This window comes from Mastigoproctus giganteus, chromosome 4 (assembly GCF_048544385.1).
Source record: "Mastigoproctus giganteus isolate SK-2022 chromosome 4, ASM4854438v1, whole genome shotgun sequence".
In the NCBI taxonomy this organism is placed as follows: domain Eukaryota; kingdom Metazoa; phylum Arthropoda; class Arachnida; order Uropygi; family Thelyphonidae; genus Mastigoproctus; species Mastigoproctus giganteus.
In genome coordinates, this window is record NC_143578.1 from 79521372 (window position 1) to 79545238 (window position 23867).

General features: G+C 34.6%; 1 protein-coding gene across 1 annotated transcript in view; it reads right to left on the reverse strand.

Annotated features, from left to right (window-relative positions):
* The window catches only part of LOC150086860 (uncharacterized), a 414998-nt gene extending 391696 nt beyond the window's left edge, over window positions 1-23302 (reverse strand). The window contains exon 1 of the mRNA XM_090372302.1: window positions 22897-23302. Within this exon, the coding sequence (XP_090228428.1) occupies window positions 22897-23093 (197 nt within the window). The 5' untranslated portion in view covers window positions 23094-23302. The remainder of the gene's footprint in view (window positions 1-22896) is intronic.
* Window positions 23303-23867: the final 565 nt, after the last annotated feature.

Sequence of the window (23867 nt, forward strand, 5' to 3'; positions counted from 1 at the left end):
CAAAGCATTTTCGGTGCCTGACTATATTCAGTAATCCTGGGTGCAGCGCCTGTATGCATAATTTCAACCAACCTTATGAAATTCAAATCCGGCAGCTTATATTTGAAAAGTAACCTATAGTACATTTTATATACCTTACCACTCATAGTTACAAATAACTCCCAAAACATATTTAATAAAACCCTAACCAAAGTTAAACTGAATAGCTCTCGTGTTATCCGCTGAAAACATCAAAAAATATTATTTCAAAGATTCATAGAGACAGCTAGTAGCCACAGGAGGAAACTAAGCAATTGCCTCTGCCTTATTCCAAATGTAAGATACCACGCAAAACTTGAATGTGGTACCATACTTTGTGCAGTTGGGCTCCCTGGATATTAAGTTATCATTGCAGTGATTATTTGCATCATTGAGGAAAAATCTAATGAAAAATAAGAAATTTATTATTTTTTTACCCGAATTACGAATATTTGATACATATTAAGACAATACGGTATGTCCAAATATTTTCTTAATTCTCTCTCTCTCTCTCTCTCTCTCTCTCTCTCTCTCTCTCTCTATATATATATATATATATATAATTTCGACTTTTTATTGTTCATTTTGACTCTGTACAGTGCTGCCTGATAATAAATAATTTTTAAGAAAACTGTTTGTCATATCGTAACGAAAAGAAAGAGCTTTCCACGGCCGATTATCCAAGTAATGATCAACTGAAAATTTGAGCTGTACCCAATGGCAATAAAAGACAAGAATGCGTATCGAATTATGTTATCAAATGATGAAGAGACAATAGCTCGCACATAAAATTTCCAAATATATGAGTGAATATTAACAAAGCCACTTAGTGCTCTATTACGTTATTTATAATAATGCGTACTATTATTTTATTAGTTTCTCTTTAACTTAACTCACATTTGTAACACACCATTCCGATCACGAAAAGAAATATAAATAAAAAAAATAAAATACTTTCCTGCTGTTTTACTGCAATTATCATAAACGGTCATGCTGAATATATAGGAAAAATTACGGCAGCAAGAGAAAATATTCAGCCTATACGGTGTCATCACTGCTATATCCCATCTGAGTAGCTGATCGAGCGGCATTATCACAAGCCATTATCCAGACGTTTTAGAAGGCTTCTTTTCCTGGTTACTCTCAATTTCATATGTATGATCAGCCATAAAATCTACTTCCACCATCAAAAATTAAATCACCAGCCAAAATGAAGGTTTATAGCTTTTTTGTGGCATTCTAGCCACTGAAAACTCTTCCTCGGTGTACAATGATACATACAAATGGCTCTATACGTTTTAAATAAATGCGCTTCACATAATCCAACCCAGTATCTCCATAAAACTATCAGACTTCGAAGGACATGTACACTCTCCCAACTGAATAATGATTTACAGCACAAGCAAACGTCGTCTGCTGTCAATAATTTAGCGGTGTCGATAGTTACAAGACTTGGGATAAGCGCTGAGAATAAAACTTTCTGGCTAATACTGCCCACTGTAATTTACTAAGAAATGTATTGGACCATGCATAATTCAAAGGAAATAAATAACTGAAATTGAAGAAAGATAGGCATTCGCAAGGAGCGGGGGCAAAGAAATATAGAACTGCCTTTTTATGAAAAGTTGTTTTCTTCATCATATATAGGAACTTTGACCCTTCAATCATAAAAGACAAATTGGAACTTGCAGTACAGCACGTACTCTTGCAGTTAGCTTTATATTTATTCTTAACTTTAAACTCATATACAGAGTGAAATATTAAACATAAAAGCCAAATGAGAAAAGAGATTTATGACAGACAATGTGGGGTTTGGTTGAAATTGTCTTTTCTGATACATGATGGATAGAAAAGGTTGATATTTTATCTTATATTGTACAAAATCACATTTCTAAGAGGGAAAGGGGTGGACATAATAGAATGTCCTTTCCTTTAATATACAATTTAAGAAAACTAAACGTACCACTTGTATCTGTTAAAAATTTAAAGTAGAATGTTAAATAAAGAAGCATATTAATCACATATTGTATATTATGTGATGCACAAATCTGAAATATAGTACAGTATATACAGTACTGTATTCAGGTGAGAGAGAGAGAGAGAGAGAGTTCTTAAAGCGTTTTTAATATATAAAAATTGGACTTCTTTTTATTGCCCAAAAGAAAACCATATCAACTGGAAGCATGAAAATAATTTAAATGGTAACTTTCCACTCCAATACGATATTTATTCAAGGATTTAATTCATTTATTCACGATCAGAATCGTGTTTGTTATTTTTTTTTTTGTGTTTTTTCGCTAAATTTCTTAAACTGTTTATTTTGTGTATGCCACAAAAAGACATACAGATCACAAAACTAGGACCAGCAAAGGTGAGGAGTATCCAGATGCAAATTCCTCTCCGAGCCTGCCTACTCACCTCCAAGAATAATAAATGCTAAAGAATAGGATAACTTTGAATAGAATTTTTGGCAGGTTTTAATATTCGATAAAATTATTATTTTTTTTTTTCAGTAACTTCTATGCAAAATACAATAACAGAAAGAAACAATTCAGAAAATCTAATTTTAGTATTACTGTAGTATTGGCAAAATGATGCAAGGAAGAAAGCTTATGTAAAACCAGCTAAAAAATAATAAAGAAATTCTTTGAATCTAAAACGATAGATAAAATGCATGCATAATCATCTAAAATTTAGAAGATATGTACTTATTTAGTATTTTAAAGTAAGTTTTAGACAATGAATATTTTTCTACTATATCTGAACAGTCCTTGCGGCTAGCACAGCGGCTACGATCGCTGTCCTCCAACTGTGTTGTTATTTGGTTTTTAGGAGCATTAGCAACTAAGGCCATATTGCTCCGGGGATATGCGGTGGTCATTCCCTGACCTTTCCGCATCCTCCGTATTTGGTGGTCACGGGCTCGAACTCCGGTCTAATCAAGAAGCGTGTGCTACGCACTGCTGCTCCTGGCTACGGAGGCGCCTCCCACTGTGTGAAGGAGGACTTAGTCTGAGTCCTCTACACAGGAAAAATCCGGCTTAGGCCGGGTTTCGATTTCGGGCACAGGCTTTAATGAGGCTTTCATCTCCGAAACTCGGATTTTTAATTCCCAAAAAACATGAATTTTTACTTCCGAAAAAAAAAAAAAAAAAAAAAAACATGTGAAAAAATTTTGCATTAGAATCCTTTCAAGACAGAACGAATTATAATGGACTTTTCACATCGTGGCGTTACTGAGTTAGTCGGTCTCAGAACAAACGCTGAACAGTTTTCTCTCCCCCACCAGGAAATTCATATTTTTGATTCATCAAAGCAGGCAAACCAACCACATAATCCATGCAATTTACAGAAACAGTACACATGCTACATAATATCAGTTTCTTTAGCGCGAAGCAAACACACAAAAAACAAGTAAACCAAATATAAATTTGCATGCAATTAACATACACGACAAACGCTTCATCGGGGAGGGACTACATTATTCACTAAATCTTTTTAGATGATTACGAGTGCGTAAATTATTGCTTTTCAACGGCGACACACAATGCACGTGGCAAAAATAATTCGACATCCTACCTAGAATTTTGTAATTATTCGACGCTCCCCCCCCCCCTTTTTTTTTCAAAGAGAAAAAAAATGTCCGAAGCTCGACGACTCTACAAAGCGTGGCGAAATAAATGTAACTTTATTTATGTATTAATCAATAATTGTATTTTAATCAATGAATCAATATATGTAGTGAAAGTAATTTGAGTGAAAACAATGCTGATAGGATGACAAAATTTGGCAACATGCTTTTGGGACATGATGCGAGATATCCATCTCGACACTCATTTCTGGAAGCTCTGTCGTAAACATTTAATGTTCCTCATACATGTTAGTACCATACAATTTACATAAATTATTATTATTTTTTAATTCTAAAATCCCTTAAATCCCTAGGATTTAAAACACACATTTGTTTCCTACATTTACAAGAAAGGAGACCCACAAGTATACACTGATGTATTTATTCAATTTAATGGTTAAAATTATAGCTTCATTGATTAAATAGAATTTATATGAACATAATTAGTTTTGTAAAGGAGTGTTCCACCGTTACTACTGATATATATCATTTCTGGTTCGGTTTATCAGGGAAAGGTAAAAATTGACTAACTTTTCGGCCTTTAGATATTTGGAGAGTTTGTGGAAAAATGACTACTTGATAAATGTTTACGATCTTAGAAAGAGTACAACAGGTGGTTAGTTAAATATATGTATGATAGCCTCCGTAGCCGAGTGGTCATGAGCGGGAGTGCAGTAGCACACGCTCTTTGAGTAGACCGGGGTTCTAGCCCCTGACTTCTGAATACGGTCGATCTGCCAACCCGCACTGGACCAGCGTGGCAGATTATGGTCCATTTCCCTCAGCATGAATTGTTGAGGAGGCTTCCATCCTGCAGTGGGTTGATAATGGCTGCACTTTACTTTTACTTTTTATGATAGATTAATGTCTGATTCTTAGGGGAAGGCTTCAACTTCGTTTAATCTTAAGTTAGCATGCTACCGGAGTCTTTGTTGGGGGCCTTGCTATTCCTGATATATTGAATTGATATCCCACGTGATGCAAGCGTTATTATCAAAATTTTTTGCTGATGACATAAATATTTATAAAATCCTATGTAATAAGCATCAATTTTAACTAAATTTTCTTTATTGCACAAATTATACACAATTGCATATGCAACCGAAAAGAAGCGTATTTATTGGTTGCATGAAAGCTACATAATGATGAATAAAAATAGCGGCAATTGCTAAGTTGCTGTCATTTACGTGTATAAAATGAGTTTAATTTATTCACATACAATATTTTTTATTTGGCATTAATTGGCGTAAAAAATACTTGGACGACTTACAATGCAAAAGAAAAGTTGATTTGATGTTTTTTTTTTTATTAAGATCATTAATAATTGATACATTTAAGCGGTCCATTTTTACAGAATAATATTAAATTATATTTATTGATTAAAAAGCCAGTCCACATTTCATCTCTAATATTTGGATATCATGTGAACCTTTTTTATAAAATTCTTATTTATACTAGAATCTCCAATTTTATTACAATTGTACAATTTTTTTTTTCAAATAAAATAGTCCACATTGGCAATCAAACCTAGTTCAGTTATTACTCAAAGTACTAATTTCTGCATTTTTGTTTCTACAGTTTAAAAATAGGCTTACAGTACTTTATTTGTAATTGAATGTAAATAAAGAAATGATCAGTGTATTTGAAAAAGTAAACTCAGGCTTCCATACAATTCGTGGACCAGGATGCCAAGCATCCACAGGCCCTACCCCTTTAGCGATCCTTGTAAGCAATGAAAATTTACCTTTCATTCTTTTATATCTATATAAAATATGCATACAGTATTACTGTATATGACTAAAAATAAATATGTTAAAATATTTTTCTTTCTTGTTTTTTCTGCAGTATTATTTGATTGAGTAAGTAGGTGACATGTACTCGTGCAACCTTGATGTTGTCTTAAGAATTCTATCAACTCACTGAGCTGTAACTTTTTAGTGTAAACGTCTGTGTGTTTTCACAAGTATAAATGAAAAATATAGTTTTAAAAAGTGATTCGATATTTACCAAATACAGTAAACTCTGTAAAATCCGACATATTTTACAAAAATAAATAAAAATTTTGAAATCCGGAAATACGAAGAAAGCAATCCAGCACTCGTATCAATGAATGCATTTGCCTTTAAGAATCCATGCTAAAAGAAAAGGGGGGGGGGGGGGGAAGTGCTACTCTCTTTATAAAATGCTTGCAGGGCTAACTTGTCCTTTAAACTGTTTTTGGAACCATCAAGATTTTAACTGCAGTAGATAATGCAATGTTAATTATCACAATAAAACGAACTTGCCTTTGTAGCCAGTTGCTCTGGTATTGTACTAACTTTCAAACAAATGACTACGCCTAAAGATTAATCGGCCATGTGTGCCTATTTCAGGACTAACTGATCCCTCAATATAACAGCAGGTAATCTGTAGTGGAACGAAATCGGAGTTTTCAAAGTACAGTATGTTGTCACTATAGACCACCTATCTGATGAGGGATCGGTTAGTCCTGAATCACAATCATAGCAGCCCTTTCTCTAAATAGTCAACCTTTTGTCAACGCTATCCGTTTGAAAGTAGTGCAATACCATGGCAACTCGCTGCAAAGGCAAGTGTGTTCTGCTATGAGAATTAATAGCCTGCATTATCAATGAAATTTAAATCCTACTGGCTTCAAAAGCAGAAGAAAAGACAAGGATCCTACAAACAGTTTTATAATTTCCCTGAGGCTATACAGCCTTATCTATAACTTTGAATTTATCTCTTTTAGTGCTATCTCTTATTCAATAAATTTCATAATTCAACAAAAACTACTCTTGAAAGTTACAGCTGTGTAACTGTGGTCATACAATACTTTCGTGAGCTGGTGACTGATGTCATGTTAGGGCAGCTGAGAGCAAAGAGAAATTGGAAATGACCAGCGTGGATACAGCTATAAAAATGAAGGCCTGATTAAATCTATGGTCGGTTTCTTCCACAAACAGTGCCTTACTAAATTAATTCAACACAAGTTTTTTTTTTTTTTTTTGCCGTCATTATAACTGGTGATACAGCTACTCAGTGTAGGACTAAAGCAGAGTGAAAATAACAGGAAGCTCAAGGTCACTCACTCACTTGGCTTCTCACTCTGTACTAACTACTAACGCTATGGAAGAGAAGACCTAGTGAGTGACCTTGATCGCCTGTTGGTTTTCTTTCAGCTATTGTCATAATGGTACCAAAAAAATTCTCACAAATAATTAATTGAATTTCTCCGCCGTACGTTGTGAAAAGAAATATGTCATGTAAGCCGGTAAATATTGCCTCGTTATGATAATTCTTCAAGAATAGGCCGCCGTAGCCGAGTGGTCAAGCGCACGGGTGTATAAGTACACGTGCCTTGAGTGACTGAGTTTCTAGCCCGTGACTGCTAAATACAGGCTGTTTTTTTTTTTTTATTTTGTCTATCTTGTGAACTCCTCTGACCGTTTGGTCATCCCGGAGTATAAACAGAAAATTTATTTATTTAATAATAGTTAAATCTTTTTCTTATTCACTTTTTCACTATGGAAGAATTTTTCTCTGAAGCGTACCCATTGATATTCTGACAGCATTTGCTGTGATTATGTTAACTTCAGTTTGTTCATGTTTAACTGTTATTTACATTTTAACCACTAGTACTATCTTTTAGTCAATATAAACGTTTACAGATGTAAATTAGCTCAGTTATTAGTCTTTAATATTCATTGAAAAACTGCTTAATCACTAGGCATACCTCTCTAAAATTCGGCACCTCTCAATCCCCGAAGGTGCCGGATTTTAAAGAGTTTACTGTATTTCCTTAATTAATTAACTATATACTTTTGAATTTGCTAATTTTTAATCTTATCTTTTTCTAAAAATCTAGCAAAAACTAATGACAACAAACAGTAAAAATTAAGATTTCGATATTTCTACGGCATAATTTTTGTTGTAAGTCGAAACAAATTTGATATAAAAGCATATTTACAGTTTTCTATTTTCAGTGAATAAATAAGCCACTTTATTATCAATTCTATTAAAATAATGTGATACGATGGGTGGTTAAAGTTCTGAGAAGAGTATAAAAGACAGGTACAAAATTCTGTTTTTTTTGTTTTTTTTTTTTTTAATTAATTTTTTTCAGTGTATTCACTGCAAGGTTCAGTACACCTATTGTATTTAATCTAAAGAGTGTAATTCTTAAAAAAAAAAAAAAAAAAAAAAAAAATTCAGGTAGGACATCAAACCAAACTCCCACAGCTGCTTTTAGCTTTTCATTGATGATCTTTAAAATGAGTTTCTATGAAGGTGAGAACGAGGTTTATTAAAAATAATAGTCACTTGGGGCAGATCTGAAGGGTGGCTTAATTGTTCAAATCCACATTCATGAATTTCATCCTGCTGCTGGGTTTCAGTCCGCACGAGTGCATGCCACGGAGAAGAAAACTCAAATTTCCCTGCTTTTTATCTGAATTAGTTTTTAACTTTGGCATAAGGCTGGCACAATGTTCTCCTGTTATAGTGGTTTTAGGTGCAAAGTAATCAATTAAACAACAATCCTTTTGTGTCCCCCAGAAAACTGAGGCTAACACTTTTCCAGTTGATGGTTGAGTTAACCTTTTTCGGGGTTTGATAGATGGTTCTAACCTTTTTCGGGGTTAGATATCTATCCCTTTTGCTTCCCTTGGATTTAGGATCATAAAAAGTAGCCAAGTTCTATCACCGGGTACCAAAAGGGATAAAAATATATTTCGGGTTTCTGGGAGCACATTTTGCGTAAAAATACATGCTAAATACGTAAAGTACTTTTCAAGTTCAGGCACTTTAATTCTTCTGTTTTCTAAATTTTTTTTTCTTCAATGATGGCGATTGGTACAGAATTGAACCAATTCTGAATCACGTCATGGAGTCTTGTCAACGTTATATAGAAATTTTGCTAGCAGGGATAGGGAGGTGATTGTCCCGTTATACAAGGCAATGGTCAGACCACACCTAGAGTACTGTGTACAGGTCTGGAGGCGTCATTTTAGGAAGGATGTAGAGTTGCTAGGAAAAGTACAAAGAAGGGCAACAAGATTGGTGAGGAGAACAAAGGGGTGCTCTTACCAAGAAAGGCTTAATTTCTGCAAATTGCGGCGCCTCCGTAGCCAGGTGGGAAGGAGCAGCAGTGCGTAGCACAGGCTTCTTGATTAGACCGGGGTTCGAGCCCGTCACCACCAAATACGGAGGATGCGGAAAGGTCAGGGAATGACCACCGCATATTCCGGAGCAATATGGCCTTGGTTGCTAATGCTCCTAAAAAACCAAACAAACATCTGCAAATTGCAGCGCCTGGAGAGTAGGAACCTGCGAGGCGATCTGATTGAGGTGTGTAAAGCCTTGAATGGGATGAGCAAGTTGACTGCTGATGGGATTCTTCCTCTTGCTCAGATTCTGAACCTGAGGGGGGGCATAGATTCAAATTGAGGAAAGATAGTTGTAGAATAGATGCGGAAATTTGCCTTTAACCAGCGGGTAGTTGATTAGTGGAACAGACTTCCATCTTTTGTTGTGGAAGTTGGTAGCCTAAATAAATGAAGGCTGACCTGGACAGGCATTTGGAACGAATGGAGGAGTGAAATGGGAGTGTGGTTTTTTTTTTTTTTTTTTTTGGCTGATGCTGCATATGATGTTTTCTTGCATCGTATGCCTCTACTAATGCTAACAACCAGATGACACACTGGTTGGCATCAATTTTTTCCCTGAAAGAATTTCGACAGATTCTTGTAGGAAATATGTTCAAAAATTCAGATATGTGCTTAAAAATTTCCCATCACCCTCAGTTTTCAAAAAACACAGGTTAATGAGAGAAAACCAAGACCTGTAGTTGGTTTAATCATCTTTTTCATTTATTTTACCTTTTTTTTTTTTCCTGGGACATTCGGGAGATTTCTAGACATTTGAGAATGTTCCGGAACATTTTAGAATATTTTTACAAAAAATTGTTGCAGAAGCAAGGTCAGGATGTTTCTGGAAGGTTCTGTTCTAGAACCTTCCACATGTTTCTCTAGAAATATTGTGAACCTTTTTAGAAACTTCTCTACCGGTATATATACGAGTGGATTCCGCACCAAGCAAGCATTTTGGTACAGTATTTCAAAAAATGTATGTGTTTCAGAGGGCGAGTAGCGAACAAGAGTTTTTGTGAATTACTGTTTGTAAACAAGTGTTGCGTGCATAAGCGTAAATCGTGAAATGTTTAAATTAGAAATGAAAATCTAAAATTTCTTAACTGTGATCTTATGTGCGTGTACCTCAAACCTACATGAAATAAATCGCGTTTTGCGGAAATAAGCTTTTGCTACATTTGCGGAGAAGTGGTATCAAAATCTCAGCGGAAGCCACTGTCACAACTTGTGAGAAAAACCTATGAACTCTTATTTTTGGATATAAGGTCAGAGATCAAGATAAAGTATGGGCCCCAAAGATTTCCTGTAGCTCGTGTTCAGAGGCATTAACACTAGCTTAGAGGTAGTCATAAATCGATGCCTTTTGCTGTTCCGGTGATATGGCAGGAACCTCGCGACCACATAAACGATTGTTACTTTTGCATGACCAATATTTCTGGGTGTTGTTTTTTTTTTGAAAAATCCAAGCATAAAGTAGAGAGTATCCCAACATACCTTCTGCTCTAAGGCCAGTTGCTCACGATGACACAATGCCAGTGCCAAAGCTACCAGAAAATTATGGACTTGACTCTCGTTCAGGATCGGCAAAGGAGTCTCCAAAAGATGCGTAGGTGTAAATAAGTGAACCCAGAACGAGTACAGATCCAGACTTTAACTCTTGATACTGCAAATCTGCATCTAATAACTCAGGCAGAATTGAACGATTTGGTCAGAGATTTGGACCTCTCCAAAACCAAGGCTCAATTACTAGGATAACGGCTTCAGTAGTAGAATCTTCTTGAAAAGAGTGTCAAGGTGTCTTTTTATAGGAAGAGGCAATCTAACATAACGACCTATTACTTCATAATGGCGCTTTGGTTTATTGTACAATGTCCAGGAATTAATGAAAGAGTTACATCTGGAGCACGTCCCCGAGCAGTGGACACTTTTTTCATTGATTCGTGCAAGGTCAGTTTGAAAGCAGTTTTACTCCATAATGGAAATAAGTATCCATCTATGCCATTAGCCCATGCGGTTCACATGAAGGAAACGTACGAGAACCTACAAGTTCTTTTGCAAAATATATGCTATTAAGAATACAAATGGAATATCTGTGCCGCCCTAAAAGTGGTAGCTCTGCTGATTGGGTTGCAAGGTGGATACACTAAATACTGCTGCTTTTTATGCGAGTTGGGCAGCCGAGCGAAGGATTGCCACTATAGGTAAAAAAAAAAAAATAATAGCCAGACCGTTCAGAAACTACACAGGTCCAGAAAAACGTAGCACATCCTCCATTGGTGGCTAAGGCAAAAATCTATTTACCTCCACTGCACACCTCGCGCTGATTTGATTAAAAAAAATATTTGTGAAAGCGATCAAATATAAAAGAAGGATTTTCCTGTTTAAGGCAAAAGTTTTCTCGAATCAGTAAAGCCAAGATAAAAGAAGGAATTTTTGTGTGTCTTCAAATCAAACTGCTATTCCAAGATAAGGAATTCACTAAAAAATTAAATGCTACAGAAATAAGAGCCTGGAAGGCATTCGAAAACGTCTGCCAGAACTTTTTACGCAATGAGAAATCACAAAATTGCAGTGAAATTGTGGATGAGCTAATTTTAGCGTACAGAGAGTTGGGAAGCAACATGTCGTTTAAAGCTTCATTTCCTACATTCCCATTTAGCCTTTTTTCTGGAAACTTGGGAGCGGTCTCCGATGAACACGGCGAAAGGTTTCACCAAGATATTTCTCAAATGGAAAAAAAAGATACCAGGGAAAATGGAGTCCAAAGATGTCGGCAGACTACTATTGGAATCTCGTACGGGAAACACCAATGGACGATTATAAAAGGCAAAAAACAACAAAATAAGTGTTTTGTTATCAGATAAACATTTCTGTAAATAGAATAAGGTTAATAGACCCATTGTTCAATAATTAGTATGCATGTAACATTTTTTTTTTTTTTTTTTTTTAAATATATGAAATCATTTTTACTAGAAAGTTTTTCACTGTGTAACCCCTTCTCCCTTAAAATTGGTGGGTGTTACAGCATTATGGTTTCCATTTTCGAATTCATCAACGTCAAATCTACAAGAATCACCTTCAATTTTAACAGGGACCGAAAAAAAAAGTTTTTTTTTTCCACGACAAGTGTTATCTATCAGTATCATATCTGAGATGAAATGAGTTTACTTCAGATTTTAAGAAGAAAAATTACATCAACAAACAAAAAAACTGGCGGCAGACAAACACTATTTATTTAAATAATATATTTAGGCAAAAAAATTACTAGACCTCCATTCGCCTGTTACTTAATTGGTTTAATATATAATTTATATACACACACAAGAATTCGCATAGAATTCTATTGAATTAAAGTTTCTTTTTATATTACAACTTCTTGTACTTTTTAGGCGCGTTCACATATGTGGTGTTCAAAGAAAGTGCATCCCCTAGGAATTTCACATTTCTAATCTTTTTTTTTTTTGTCGCGATGGTATGTTACATTACTGACTAGCATCACAAATAGAAATATATAACCAAAAGATATATTTATTAATAGTTAAGGCAAAGCCAAGTAACATTTGACAGATGCTCTCAAAATATTCCAAAATGAGCATTTGCAAACTTTATACAACAGTTTTGGTAAACACGACAATTATGGCTGAAATATTATCAGAAGCCCTCACTTTGCTTCAGTTTTCTCATTTTAAATGGAAAACAAAATGAAAAGTTCACCAGGTGCAAACTAATATTTAGTTGAACTGCCTCTGGCCCTGATGACAGGTTCAAACTAATATTTAGTTGAACTGCCTCTGGCCCTGATGACAGGTGCAAACTAATATTTAGTTGAACTGCCTCTGGCCCTGATGACAGCAGCACGCCGTCGAGGCATTAACAAGATCAATTTCTGAAGATAATCAACTGATAGTTCGTGGTTCCAAACACGAATTATGGTTTCCTGAAGTTCACGAAGGGTCTTTGGTTTCTTTCTGGCAATTGCAAATTCCACACGACGCCTACAGTTCTCTATAAGATTCGGGTCTGGGCTGTTTCCTGGCCAGCTAAGAGTTGTAATGGACCGTTCTTCTAACCATTTTTTCACCTGCAACAAATGTAAACACATTACTGTCGAACCCCTAATGCAGAAATGAAGCTAAAGTAACTACAGAAGTGCCTACTTACACTTTTCGCCCGATGGTTGGCAGCAATTTGCGTTCCATTATAGCCAGGTATCCATTGGCATTTACGGAACCTTTTATAAACTGCAGGTGACCGCGATACGAAATGCACCCCCATATCATTTGGCTGGTAGGGAATTTCACTGTAGACACCATACAGTCTGGATTGTATTCATCACCATGTCTAAGGCGAATCGTTTGTCTCCCATCAGAACCCAGGTTGAATGTCTTCTCATCCACGAACTATCAGTTGACTTCCACTGCTCGGGAGTCCATTCGACATGCTCCTTACACTAAATTAATCGGGCCTTTTTTCATATTTTGTGTGGGGGGGGCTTCTTCTTAGGACGACGGGCTACAAGTCCATATTTGAAGAGGCGTCTTCTGACTGTTACTGCACTTGCTACCACTTCTGTATGTTCTTCCCATTCTCTTTTCAGCTAAGACGAAGAATCTTTACGGTTTTTAAGGCATAAGCGCTTCAAAACGTGGTCCTGTTTTGGCGTAGAGACTCGTTTGCGTCCGGTTCCTTTTTTCCTATCAGCAGAACCAGTATTCTTGAGTTTGGAAAGAAATCGACTCACTCTCGACTGATTACAAGACACTCTACAAGCAATATGGCGGGAAGAACATCCTTCCTCACATAAAGCAACAATAGAACTCTTTCTTCGTGGCGTCAACTGCACGTAACTTGCCATCCTGACACAAGCATGGAATGACTGCAACACTCTTGCAGAGCGTGCTTATATAGCTGATGCAATACAGGCATACCTCGGTTAACGTTACCTCTGATCGGGCAATTTCAAGCCCCATTTAACATAAAAAAAAAATTCCAGTTTAATCACCTGAAATCTAAACAAACTGAAGAAATTACGGAAACCTTTGGGGCTTCTCGTGGTTGGTTCGAGAAATTTAAAAAACGGGCCAGGATTCATAGTGTAAAATTAACAGGAGAAGCTGCAAATAAGTTTCCAGAAAAACTAAAGGAAATAATTGAACGTGAAAATTTCCCAAATTTGGTGTTCAATCTTGACGAAAGCGGTTTGTTCTGGAAACGGCTACCAACAAAACGCTTCATTTCTATTGAAGAAAAATCAGCTGCTGGGTTCAAAGCAGCCAAAGACCGTTTAACGTTACTCTTTGGATCAAATGCCTCTGGCGATTATAAATTAAAATTGTTATTAGTTTACCATTCAGAAAATCCGAGGGCGTTAAAAGGTAACATAAAAATGAATTTACCTGTAATATGGAAAGCAAATAGAAAAGCGTGGGTTACCAAGGAGTTATACACTGTATACTGATCGGTTTGTTAACCACTTTTGTCCTGAAGTAAAACGGTATTGTCAAAAAAAACAAATTTGAAGAAAAAGCTCTTTTGTTGTTAGACAATGCTCCAGGACATCCTACTGATCTTAACACGTTGGACACATGCATTCCTGTCAAAGTTGTGTTTCTTCCAGCAAACAACTTCCCTGATTCAACCATTGGTTCAGGGAGTAATAGCATCATTTAAAGCTTATTATCTGCGTCGAACATTAAGCAGTTTAACTGAACTAAAGGATAAAGAGGAAATGACAGTTAAAACTTTTTGGAAAAACTACACCATTAAAAACGCAATTGAAAACATTGATAATTCTTGGAAAGAAGTCACTAAGAAATGCTTAAATGGAGTTTGGCGCAAAATATGGCCAGAAGTTGTACTAGAAGAAGAAAATAACATCCAAGAAATTAGAAATGAAGTTATCCAGATGGCTCAATCAATAGGTTTCGAAAATGTCGATGAAGAGGATGTTAGAAATTTATTGAATGCAGAAGATGGTTTTTCAGTGGAAGATTTAGAAAACATTGTTAGCAACGAAGATAATGAAGACGAAGTTAAAGAAATTCCTGCCGAAAAAGTGTTAACAACCAAAGATTTAAAAAGGTGCTTAAATGACATTGAAAACGTTTTAAATTTTTTTTAGTGAAAATGATCCTGATTTAGGAAGAAGTGTTACTGTTAAGCGATCAGTGTTAAATGCAATAACTCCGTATAGGCAATTGTTAAATGAAAGAGAAAAAGAGCATAAACAATCAACTTTAGACTCACAATCAACTTTAGACTCATATTTTAAAATGTGATTTCACTTTGTATGTAAGTTGACTGTTTATTTAATAAAACTTTTCTTTGTTCGAAAAAAAAGCTTTTCATTTTCTTTACGTAGGAACGTATCCCTATTCTGGCCATAGTATTTTTACCTCTGAAAACGAAGTTTCGCTTAACGAAGTAATTTCGTGGAACGCATCCTATTCGTTATTCGAGGTATGCCTGTATTACTCATCACCTACGCATGTCAATCTTATCTGATGCAGTCTGTAAGAAATATTGCCATATACTTACGTTATTCGTACGACAATTACAGTTTTAAGGGGTGATACACTTTCTTTAAACACCAGTGTGTATATGCGATGACTTGTTATTATTGTTTTAATTGTATTACATTTTATTATACTGCTTATTTAATTTTACCTTCATTTTGTCACGAACACGCTGGGACTACTTTCCCTGTTTACTGCTTTTACTCTCATTATAATCTTTTTCATAATATTTTCCTTCTGTCAGAGTTTCCTTTTTTTAATATTTTTTTTCTCCCATAGCTACACGTAGGCATAGAAACACAGTTTATTGATACATGATCAGGTGTAGTCACCTGATGAATTATCTGCTTATGTATCAGTTACTTATAAAATGCATCAAATATCTTATCACTGTCTTTTTTTTTTTTCTCACATCATTACATTTTTCTTACATCAAAAAATTGTTCCCTCTCCTTACTTGATGCATGCTATTTTATTGTAGTCATTAATATTAATTATTTATTTTTACTTTTCCTTTGTAGCTTCATTCCATCTAATCGGCTTTCTAATTTAGCCTTTAATTTCTTATAATTCAATGTATCGCTTAAGTTTTTTTTTTTTTTGCCTTCTTTCCCTGTCATCCGCCTTTAATACTTCTCTTTCTCTCTATCCTTTCCCTACTCGTTTGGCACCTTGTGCTCTCTACATTTCCATATGTCAGCTCCTTCTCTCGCATAATTATTATAACTTTGCTTATATACCGGTACTTTTGTATCCTTTGTTGCTGCTTCGCGCACTTAGTACAATTGCCATATAACCTTTATAATATAACCAAATATCTATATCCCGACTATTGTCATATTATATGGTGTTACTTTAAACTTAAAAATCCCAACTTATATATATATAAGCTAAATTAAAATAGATATTGCCAGTAGCATTGCAAACCAGTAGAGTGAAAATGAACTGAACCAAATAAAATAAAAATAACAGAAAAATATGGGGGGGGGGGGTAAAGAAGAAAAGGGTAGTGTTGAAGCAACGTTCCTAAAATAATTTAGAAATTAAGCCAATTAAAAGAAATTTAGCGGCGCCCCCTCGATGGCACCCGTTTCCGAATTATGTGAAATCTCACTAAAGTGGAAAGTTAAACTAACAACATTACATGACCAAATAAACTGAAAATTAATAAAATAAAATGAAATAGACTGACCATTATGCCCCATCTCGACAGAGGACAATAATAGTCAGGGAATCACCACATTTCGAACGCTAAAGGACGGAATGATATAAGATTAAACCACCGATGCAATAGATTTGCATAGGGGTGGTCCTTATGCAGCGAAAAATAATAAAACAGAAAACATAGTACTCCCATGGCCAAACCACACCACTGACAAAACAATAGTTGAACTGAAAATATATAGAAACAAATTAGGCTATAGATGGCGGTACGAACGCAGCGTTAGCACATCGTCACGCTATCCCCATATATATATATATATATATACATATAATGTTGAGATTTTTAACGATTACACATTAAAAGTACATGATTTGACTTTATTTTATTATAGATTTGTTAGCCAGCACCACTAGGCAAAAAATGCCTGAAATGCATTATATTATACCTACATCCGCTCCATAAAATGGTATGTATCTATCTATCTATCTATCTATCTTATATACATTCACTAAGCGCCTATTTCTTCACCATGTTCGTTTGTTTGTCCGTCCGTCCGCTCGCATGTAACAACTCAGCTCCCAGTGGACAGATTTTCATGAAATTTTATATTTAATTCTTTCAGTAAAACTGGTCAAGCTATCTCACATTTCATTAAAATTGGGCAAATAGAAATCTGGCAATTATTATTTATTCTTTCGCATACACTTTGTGTGGAAAAAAAGAAATTCATAGATTAAATATAGTTTTAATGCAGTATGGTTAACTTTAGATAGTCTATGGATTGTCATGTAAGACTCGTGAAAGTGGTGTCGCTTGTGAACACACACACACACACACACACACACACACACACCCTATCTATATATATATATGTGTGTTGAATAGAATAACAAGAAAGTAGAAATGAGTAGATAGAAAAATGGGGAAGTACTATTTCCCCCATTTATTTATATATATATATATATATATATATAAAATATGAATTCAGAATGGATTAACAGAAAAATGCACAAAGATGGAGCAGTATAGAACACAAGGTGCCGAGGCTAATAGAAGAAGGAAAGTAAGAAAATGAAAAGAATAAAGATATAAAGAGGAAAAGAATTTTAAGAACCTAAAATATTTATTAAATTATCTGAAATTAAAGGCTGAATCAAAGAGCCAATTAGAAGTGGAGAAGCTGAAAGGAAAAGTAAAATACAGTATATGATTAAAAAAAAAATATATATATATATATATAGTGAACATCAAACTGAGGGTGGTAAAATAATAAAATATCTAAGGGAAAGAGAAAGTTTGATGCAAAGTAAAGAAGTTTGGTACATAATCAGGTATACATGAATTCAAGGTATTCATTGTCATTTTTTTTAATACTTTAATTTAATTTCCTTAGTTAATTATATATACACTGTTTTGGGGCTACCTTGCTTATGTTTTTGGAGGATATATCAGTTTCTCCCTCCTTTTTTAATAATAATTTTTTTTCCCATAACCATAACTTTAAATCTTTGCTCCATAACCATAAGTTTGTATAGAAATGCAGTGATTTGGATGAAATACCTGATTATGTACCAAACTTCTTTAGTTTGCATCAAACTTTCTCTTTCCCTTAGTTATTTATTATCTTCCCACGTTCAATTTGATGCTTTTTTTTTTTTTTTATTAATCATATATTTTACTTTCCCTTTTAGCTTCTCTACTTCTAATTGGCTCCTTGATTCAGCCTTTAATTTCAGATAATTTAATAAATCTTTTAGGTTCTTAAAATTCTTTTCTTTTTCTTACTTTCCGTCTTCTGTTAGCCTCGGCACCTTGTGTTCTATACTGCTTCATCTTTGTGCATTTTTCTATTAATTCGTTCTGAATTCAATCTTTATTATATGCATTTGTATCCTTGATGCAGCCTTGCGCACTCAGGTAGAATTATTCATTATTTTTATATACATTCTATATATATATATATATATATATATATATATATATATATATATATACAGTATATATTTATTTATTTATTTATTTATAGTAAGAGATGGACTTAAAAAAAACAGGATACGGGAGAAGAGTAATAAATATACAATTGTAATTAAATCGAGCGGCTACGGTTAGAGAACGTAAAACTGTACTTTCATTAAGTGTTTTATAAAGCTATAATCTTAGTAATTAATTGATAAGGAGATAACTACATTTCACTTTTATTAATCACAGAAAACAAATCAACCGATTTTCGAAAAAATTTCGAACGTGCCAGAAATGTAATTTACTGTATGTATTAACTAAGTTGTTTTTTTTTTTTTTTTTTTTTTTTGTTAATGGCAGCCAATATACCTGCACCGAAGTAGCAACAGGCCATGTTGCTACTTCGGTGCGTGTACCAATAGGATTCAATCGCACACCATGCTTATAGGCGACACCGAACATATCCCCTCCCCCAATTTCCAGTAACAAATCAATTTATTTAAACCATGATCATAAAAATAACCCATAATCATAAAAATAAAACATAGTCAACTTCATAACAAAGGGCAGAATAAACCTGGAAAATATTTTAAAAATCAAAGGATATTAAAAATCAAAGGGGTGCGGGAAACAAAGAAATTTAAAAGAATAAAGATACTCGTATATACAAAGTATAAGATAAAGCTTTCTAAGTATAGCTGTACCTCCTTTGGAGATACAGTACCATCATAAAATCCCCCTTTGACGAAAAAACCACACTCAAACAGACAATTGTCTTATTTATCTAAGCATAATATCAGCCCTGTTTTTTACTGGTAAGACGAAACGTAAATAATAACAAAACATTGCTAGGTAACATTGACAGTACATACAGGGTGGTTATATAAAGTTCTTTTCCACTTTTAAAAATTAATAACTCGAAAACTGAGTCATATCAATAATTTTTTTTCATTGGAATCAAAATTTGACGACCATGGGGCTAAGCGATTTATTCACTCCAATAAAAAAAAAAATTAACTTTTGCTCGTTATAAAAAGGAATGACTGGGGGGGTCGGAGAATTCAAGTGTTTGCTCGTCGTGACCTTATTCTTCGTCGTCAAGTTAGAATGGCTAAAGCTCTGTCCCTAACTTAAGTAACGAAGTCCAGTCAAGTTCGTTTTAAAATGTTGTCTAAAGATAAGACACTTTTAATTAAACTTTATTACAATAATGGCGTTATTATAGTTCTCAGTGAAAAGGTCTAAAGGGCTCCTTGGTCGAGAAGAACTTTATAATTAAATGCCATAAGACGTTTCGAAGAAGGCTACCAACTATTAAGCCTAGAAATAGTCGTCCGTCAGCATCACAAGAACTGATTCAAAGAATTTGAGTTACAACAACAACTCGTTCACATTTGGCGGACATAATGTCGGAAGTAGCAGCGAACATCCCATTGGGAAATTTTGCGGACAGCTGTGGAGAACACAATACTCCATCTTGAATGCTTATTAGAAAATAATGAACATGTGGAGATTTGATCGTTAAAGATTCGTGAAAATTTTACCTTTGTGTCTACTAGTGGTTAATTTTCGAATTAATTTTTACTGTTTCTAAACAAAAACCGTATATATGAATGATTACAATGCAAAAAAAAATGTTTTTTGATACGACCTATAGTTTTTGAGTTTCTCATTTTTAAAAGTGGGAAAGGACTTTACAACCGTCCTGTATGTAGGTATTCCAACTGAATGCATGTGTATATATGTATTCATTCCGATGCATGTGTATATAATAAGTCAGATAAATCAGACAGTCTCCGATTTATGTGGTTCATTTCGATATACCATAGTTTATCACTTTCATATTTTAAATTCTAAGTTTAAAACTTTCACTTCTTCTGTCTTCCCATAAAAATATAATTATAAAGGGTAAATCTTAACAACAGCATTGCATGTTTTTGGTAAGATGCCTGACTATCCTTTAAGATTTAAAACCTGGATGACAACATACAAACGTACATGCAGGAGTATCCGGGAGCGCTGGTAGCTGCATGGTTAGGTTTTGGGACCTTCCTTTCTTTTGTTATAGTGTATTATAACGATTTAAGAAACGTTTTGGAGCTCCCTCCCTCTGTGTTGGGGACTAGGAGATGTCGGACCAATGGACCAAGGAATGACAGCGACATTCAACACTTAATATCTCCAGCGGACCTTGCGACAACTGATCGCCGACACAGACGGTCAGGACTAGCTATCAGTTCAGAAGTTTTAAAGGGCATATAATATTAAGAGGACAATAACAACATTGCGGCATCATGGGAGGAAGTCACTCGGGCTGTGATGAATGCTGTACGGCATACTATATGACCAAAGTGCGTTCACGGTTTTCAGGGACGTTTTCGGTGTCCCCGAAATTCAATTACAGATGGTGGAATTGGAAAATAAGATTGATTCAATGAAGTGGACGTAAGTAACATGGAAGAGACGCTTTAATCCCATGATGCTGAACTAATGGAGATTTGACTGAGTTGGAGCAACAAAGCGTGGAGTGCAGGAGGAAAAGGAAATGTGCAACCACCACCGCAAGTGAAAATAGTCAAAATAAAAAAGGATGACTGCAGTTTGCCGTTTGTTCAAGAGAGGAATATTCATATTCCCTGAAGATGACCCAAACATAAAAAAAGCGAAAGTTCGGTGAGGAATAAGTGATTGTTCTATTCTTGACTCTTAAAACATGAATAATTTAGTATGACTGATAATTCACAAATAACAAATGTTTATGTATACAGCATAATACATGTGTATTTTATTACTTTCGAGTTTTAATACTGATTTGTTTAATTTTTATTTTATTGAGTATTTAAGTGAAGCTTAAAAGTTGGTGAAGCCAAAAATTTGACAAAGAGAAGGCATCTCACCTTTATAAAATATAAATGCACATAAAAAAGAAGTAAAAAAAAAAAAAAAAAAGTACCCAATTTACCTCGCCGTTTTACATAAGAACGAATCCCGATGTTAATCGGAGACCATCTGTATTCCAAATGAACCGTAGATAGTGGTCATTTGCAAGTACAGGCATGTGTTCAAATTAAAGTGATACTACGAAGTATGGTAATATTTTTGCTCTACTTGTCAACTCCTCTGACCTTATCTCCATACCGGAGACAAAGGGCCAGAGAAATTTTATTTTAATTAATTTCTTCAATCTGAGACCATGGCCTCACCTCATGACAGCAAAGTAATAGTAAGGTTTACGTTAGGATATAAAGCAGAAAGTTATATATTTATATATAAATCTTTATATACAAATTTGTATATATACACTGAAATCACTTGACACTAATAAATCCTCGAAATATCAGTACGAACTACAACACACTGTCTATGCCGATTCATGAATCAATAATATTGTACATATCAAAATCAATAAAATCATTGAGAAAAATGCATATAAAGCCACCAAGAGTACCCACTATTCATTTCATGGGCTTAGATATTCAAATACCGATATTAAATTGTAAAAGTATTTATCCATTAAATTTAAATTAGAAAAGGAAGTGATTGTGGTGTTCCAATTTAGAAATGCGGAAAAAAAAAAAAAAGCCGTGTGATTCTCTCAAACAAAAAAGATGAAATGGTATATTTAATATCTCTCTTTGATTTCTTATTTATAATTGGACTACGATTTCTATACTAAATATCATATATGTACTTATATGATATTTAGTTAGATGTATATTGATGAAGACTAAGTGGTAGTTTATCGTATGTACATAAATAAAATAATGAAAATCTGGAATAAATGCTTGAGGAGTCTACGTGTTCATTGCTAGTCCAGGAGCATTAAAATACATTACCAAACACACACACACACACACACACACACACACACACTTGAATAAAACAGCTTTCTTTTTATTTATATAATTTAATTTTCGTCCAAAACTTGGTATTCCATTTACATTTTAATTTTCAGTTGATAGAGAAGAGGAAATTTTTAAGTTTAAATATGAAGTGACATGGTTGAACTGCATAGTCATTAGCATAGTGGATATGAATAGAGTACACCAATAAGTCAACTAACTTACACTCATAAGTCAACTTATTATAACAAAATAAGCAATTATTATACTGTTGAAAAACTGCAGTTAAAAAGCTGAACTCTACGAATTTTAAGTAATGCAATGCATGCGGTATATTTCATATTAAACCAGCTGACCTTTAATGAAACGCACGTGCATTAGTATTTAGTTACGTATTCGTATGAAAAAACACCACGGAATAGTTTGTGTATAAGTGCACGCACACATAGTTGAAATAATACGATTTAAATTCACTGAGATGGGAGGAGAAACAAAAATTGCCGTAAACTGGTAACCCGCGTCGCATTTATAAGTATACCCAGATAAGAGAAAATTATGATGCTCCATTCATAACGCAAGTCTATGGAAATCAATACATCATGCAGGATTAAATACTTACAGGATTTCGACCCAAATTGGCAAGTCCTTTGGAATATCAATTAAGCCTCTTCTGCTACAATCCACTAAGGATCCTAGGCATGAACAGCTTGAAGGACATAACATATTTTGTCCGCTCATTGATGTGTCGATCACCGATAGAAGAGCTAGCAAGATCAACGCTACGTACCACAGCAACCTTACTTTGACCGCCGCCATGATGATTTCGTGGAGGGTAAACCTGACGCGGCTCCCTCCTGCTTACTCGACGATGGGATTTAGTTTCGAAAACATGCGGATGAGTTAGCGGTTCCGAAGCCTTCCCGACCGCATTTTGAAATTTGAATTTGCCAGTGCGTGATGATATTACGCTATAGCCAACTATGATAATACACGTAAAGAACACCGACGCTACAACAGCAAGATACTTCGACTTTGCATCAAACACCCACGTTTTATACTGATACGAGACACCCGAAGCACACAGGGAGCAGGGATTGGACGCTTTTGATCACATGACTAAGCTGCTGGCCACCAAGAATATATCAAGCGCCGGAGTAGCAGAAGCATCTTTACAAAAAATAGAACTGAACCGAACAGAACATTGTAACACATCAAATAACCGATAGCGAGGTGACATTGTAATATTGCCAATGAAATTCATTTTACTGAATGTTCTTTACAGAATGAACTTTTACTTATTATTAAAAATTATGAATAAACAATATTATAGTGAACATAACAACAAACTCTATTATAAAACAAGTAAATGTGCGAAAATTTGTTTTCCAAAAAATTTTTTATTCACGAATCTCCTATGTAACAGATTAAAAATATTATATATTTTTAAACTGTATCATTCATTGAATGATACAAATTAAATGAATGATACCTAAATCAGGTATCATTTATTTCAGCTAAAGCGTCTGCGTCGGTACAGACGTTTTAACAGAAATGATTTTGTAATTAGTTTGTAAAAAAGTTTAATTTAGT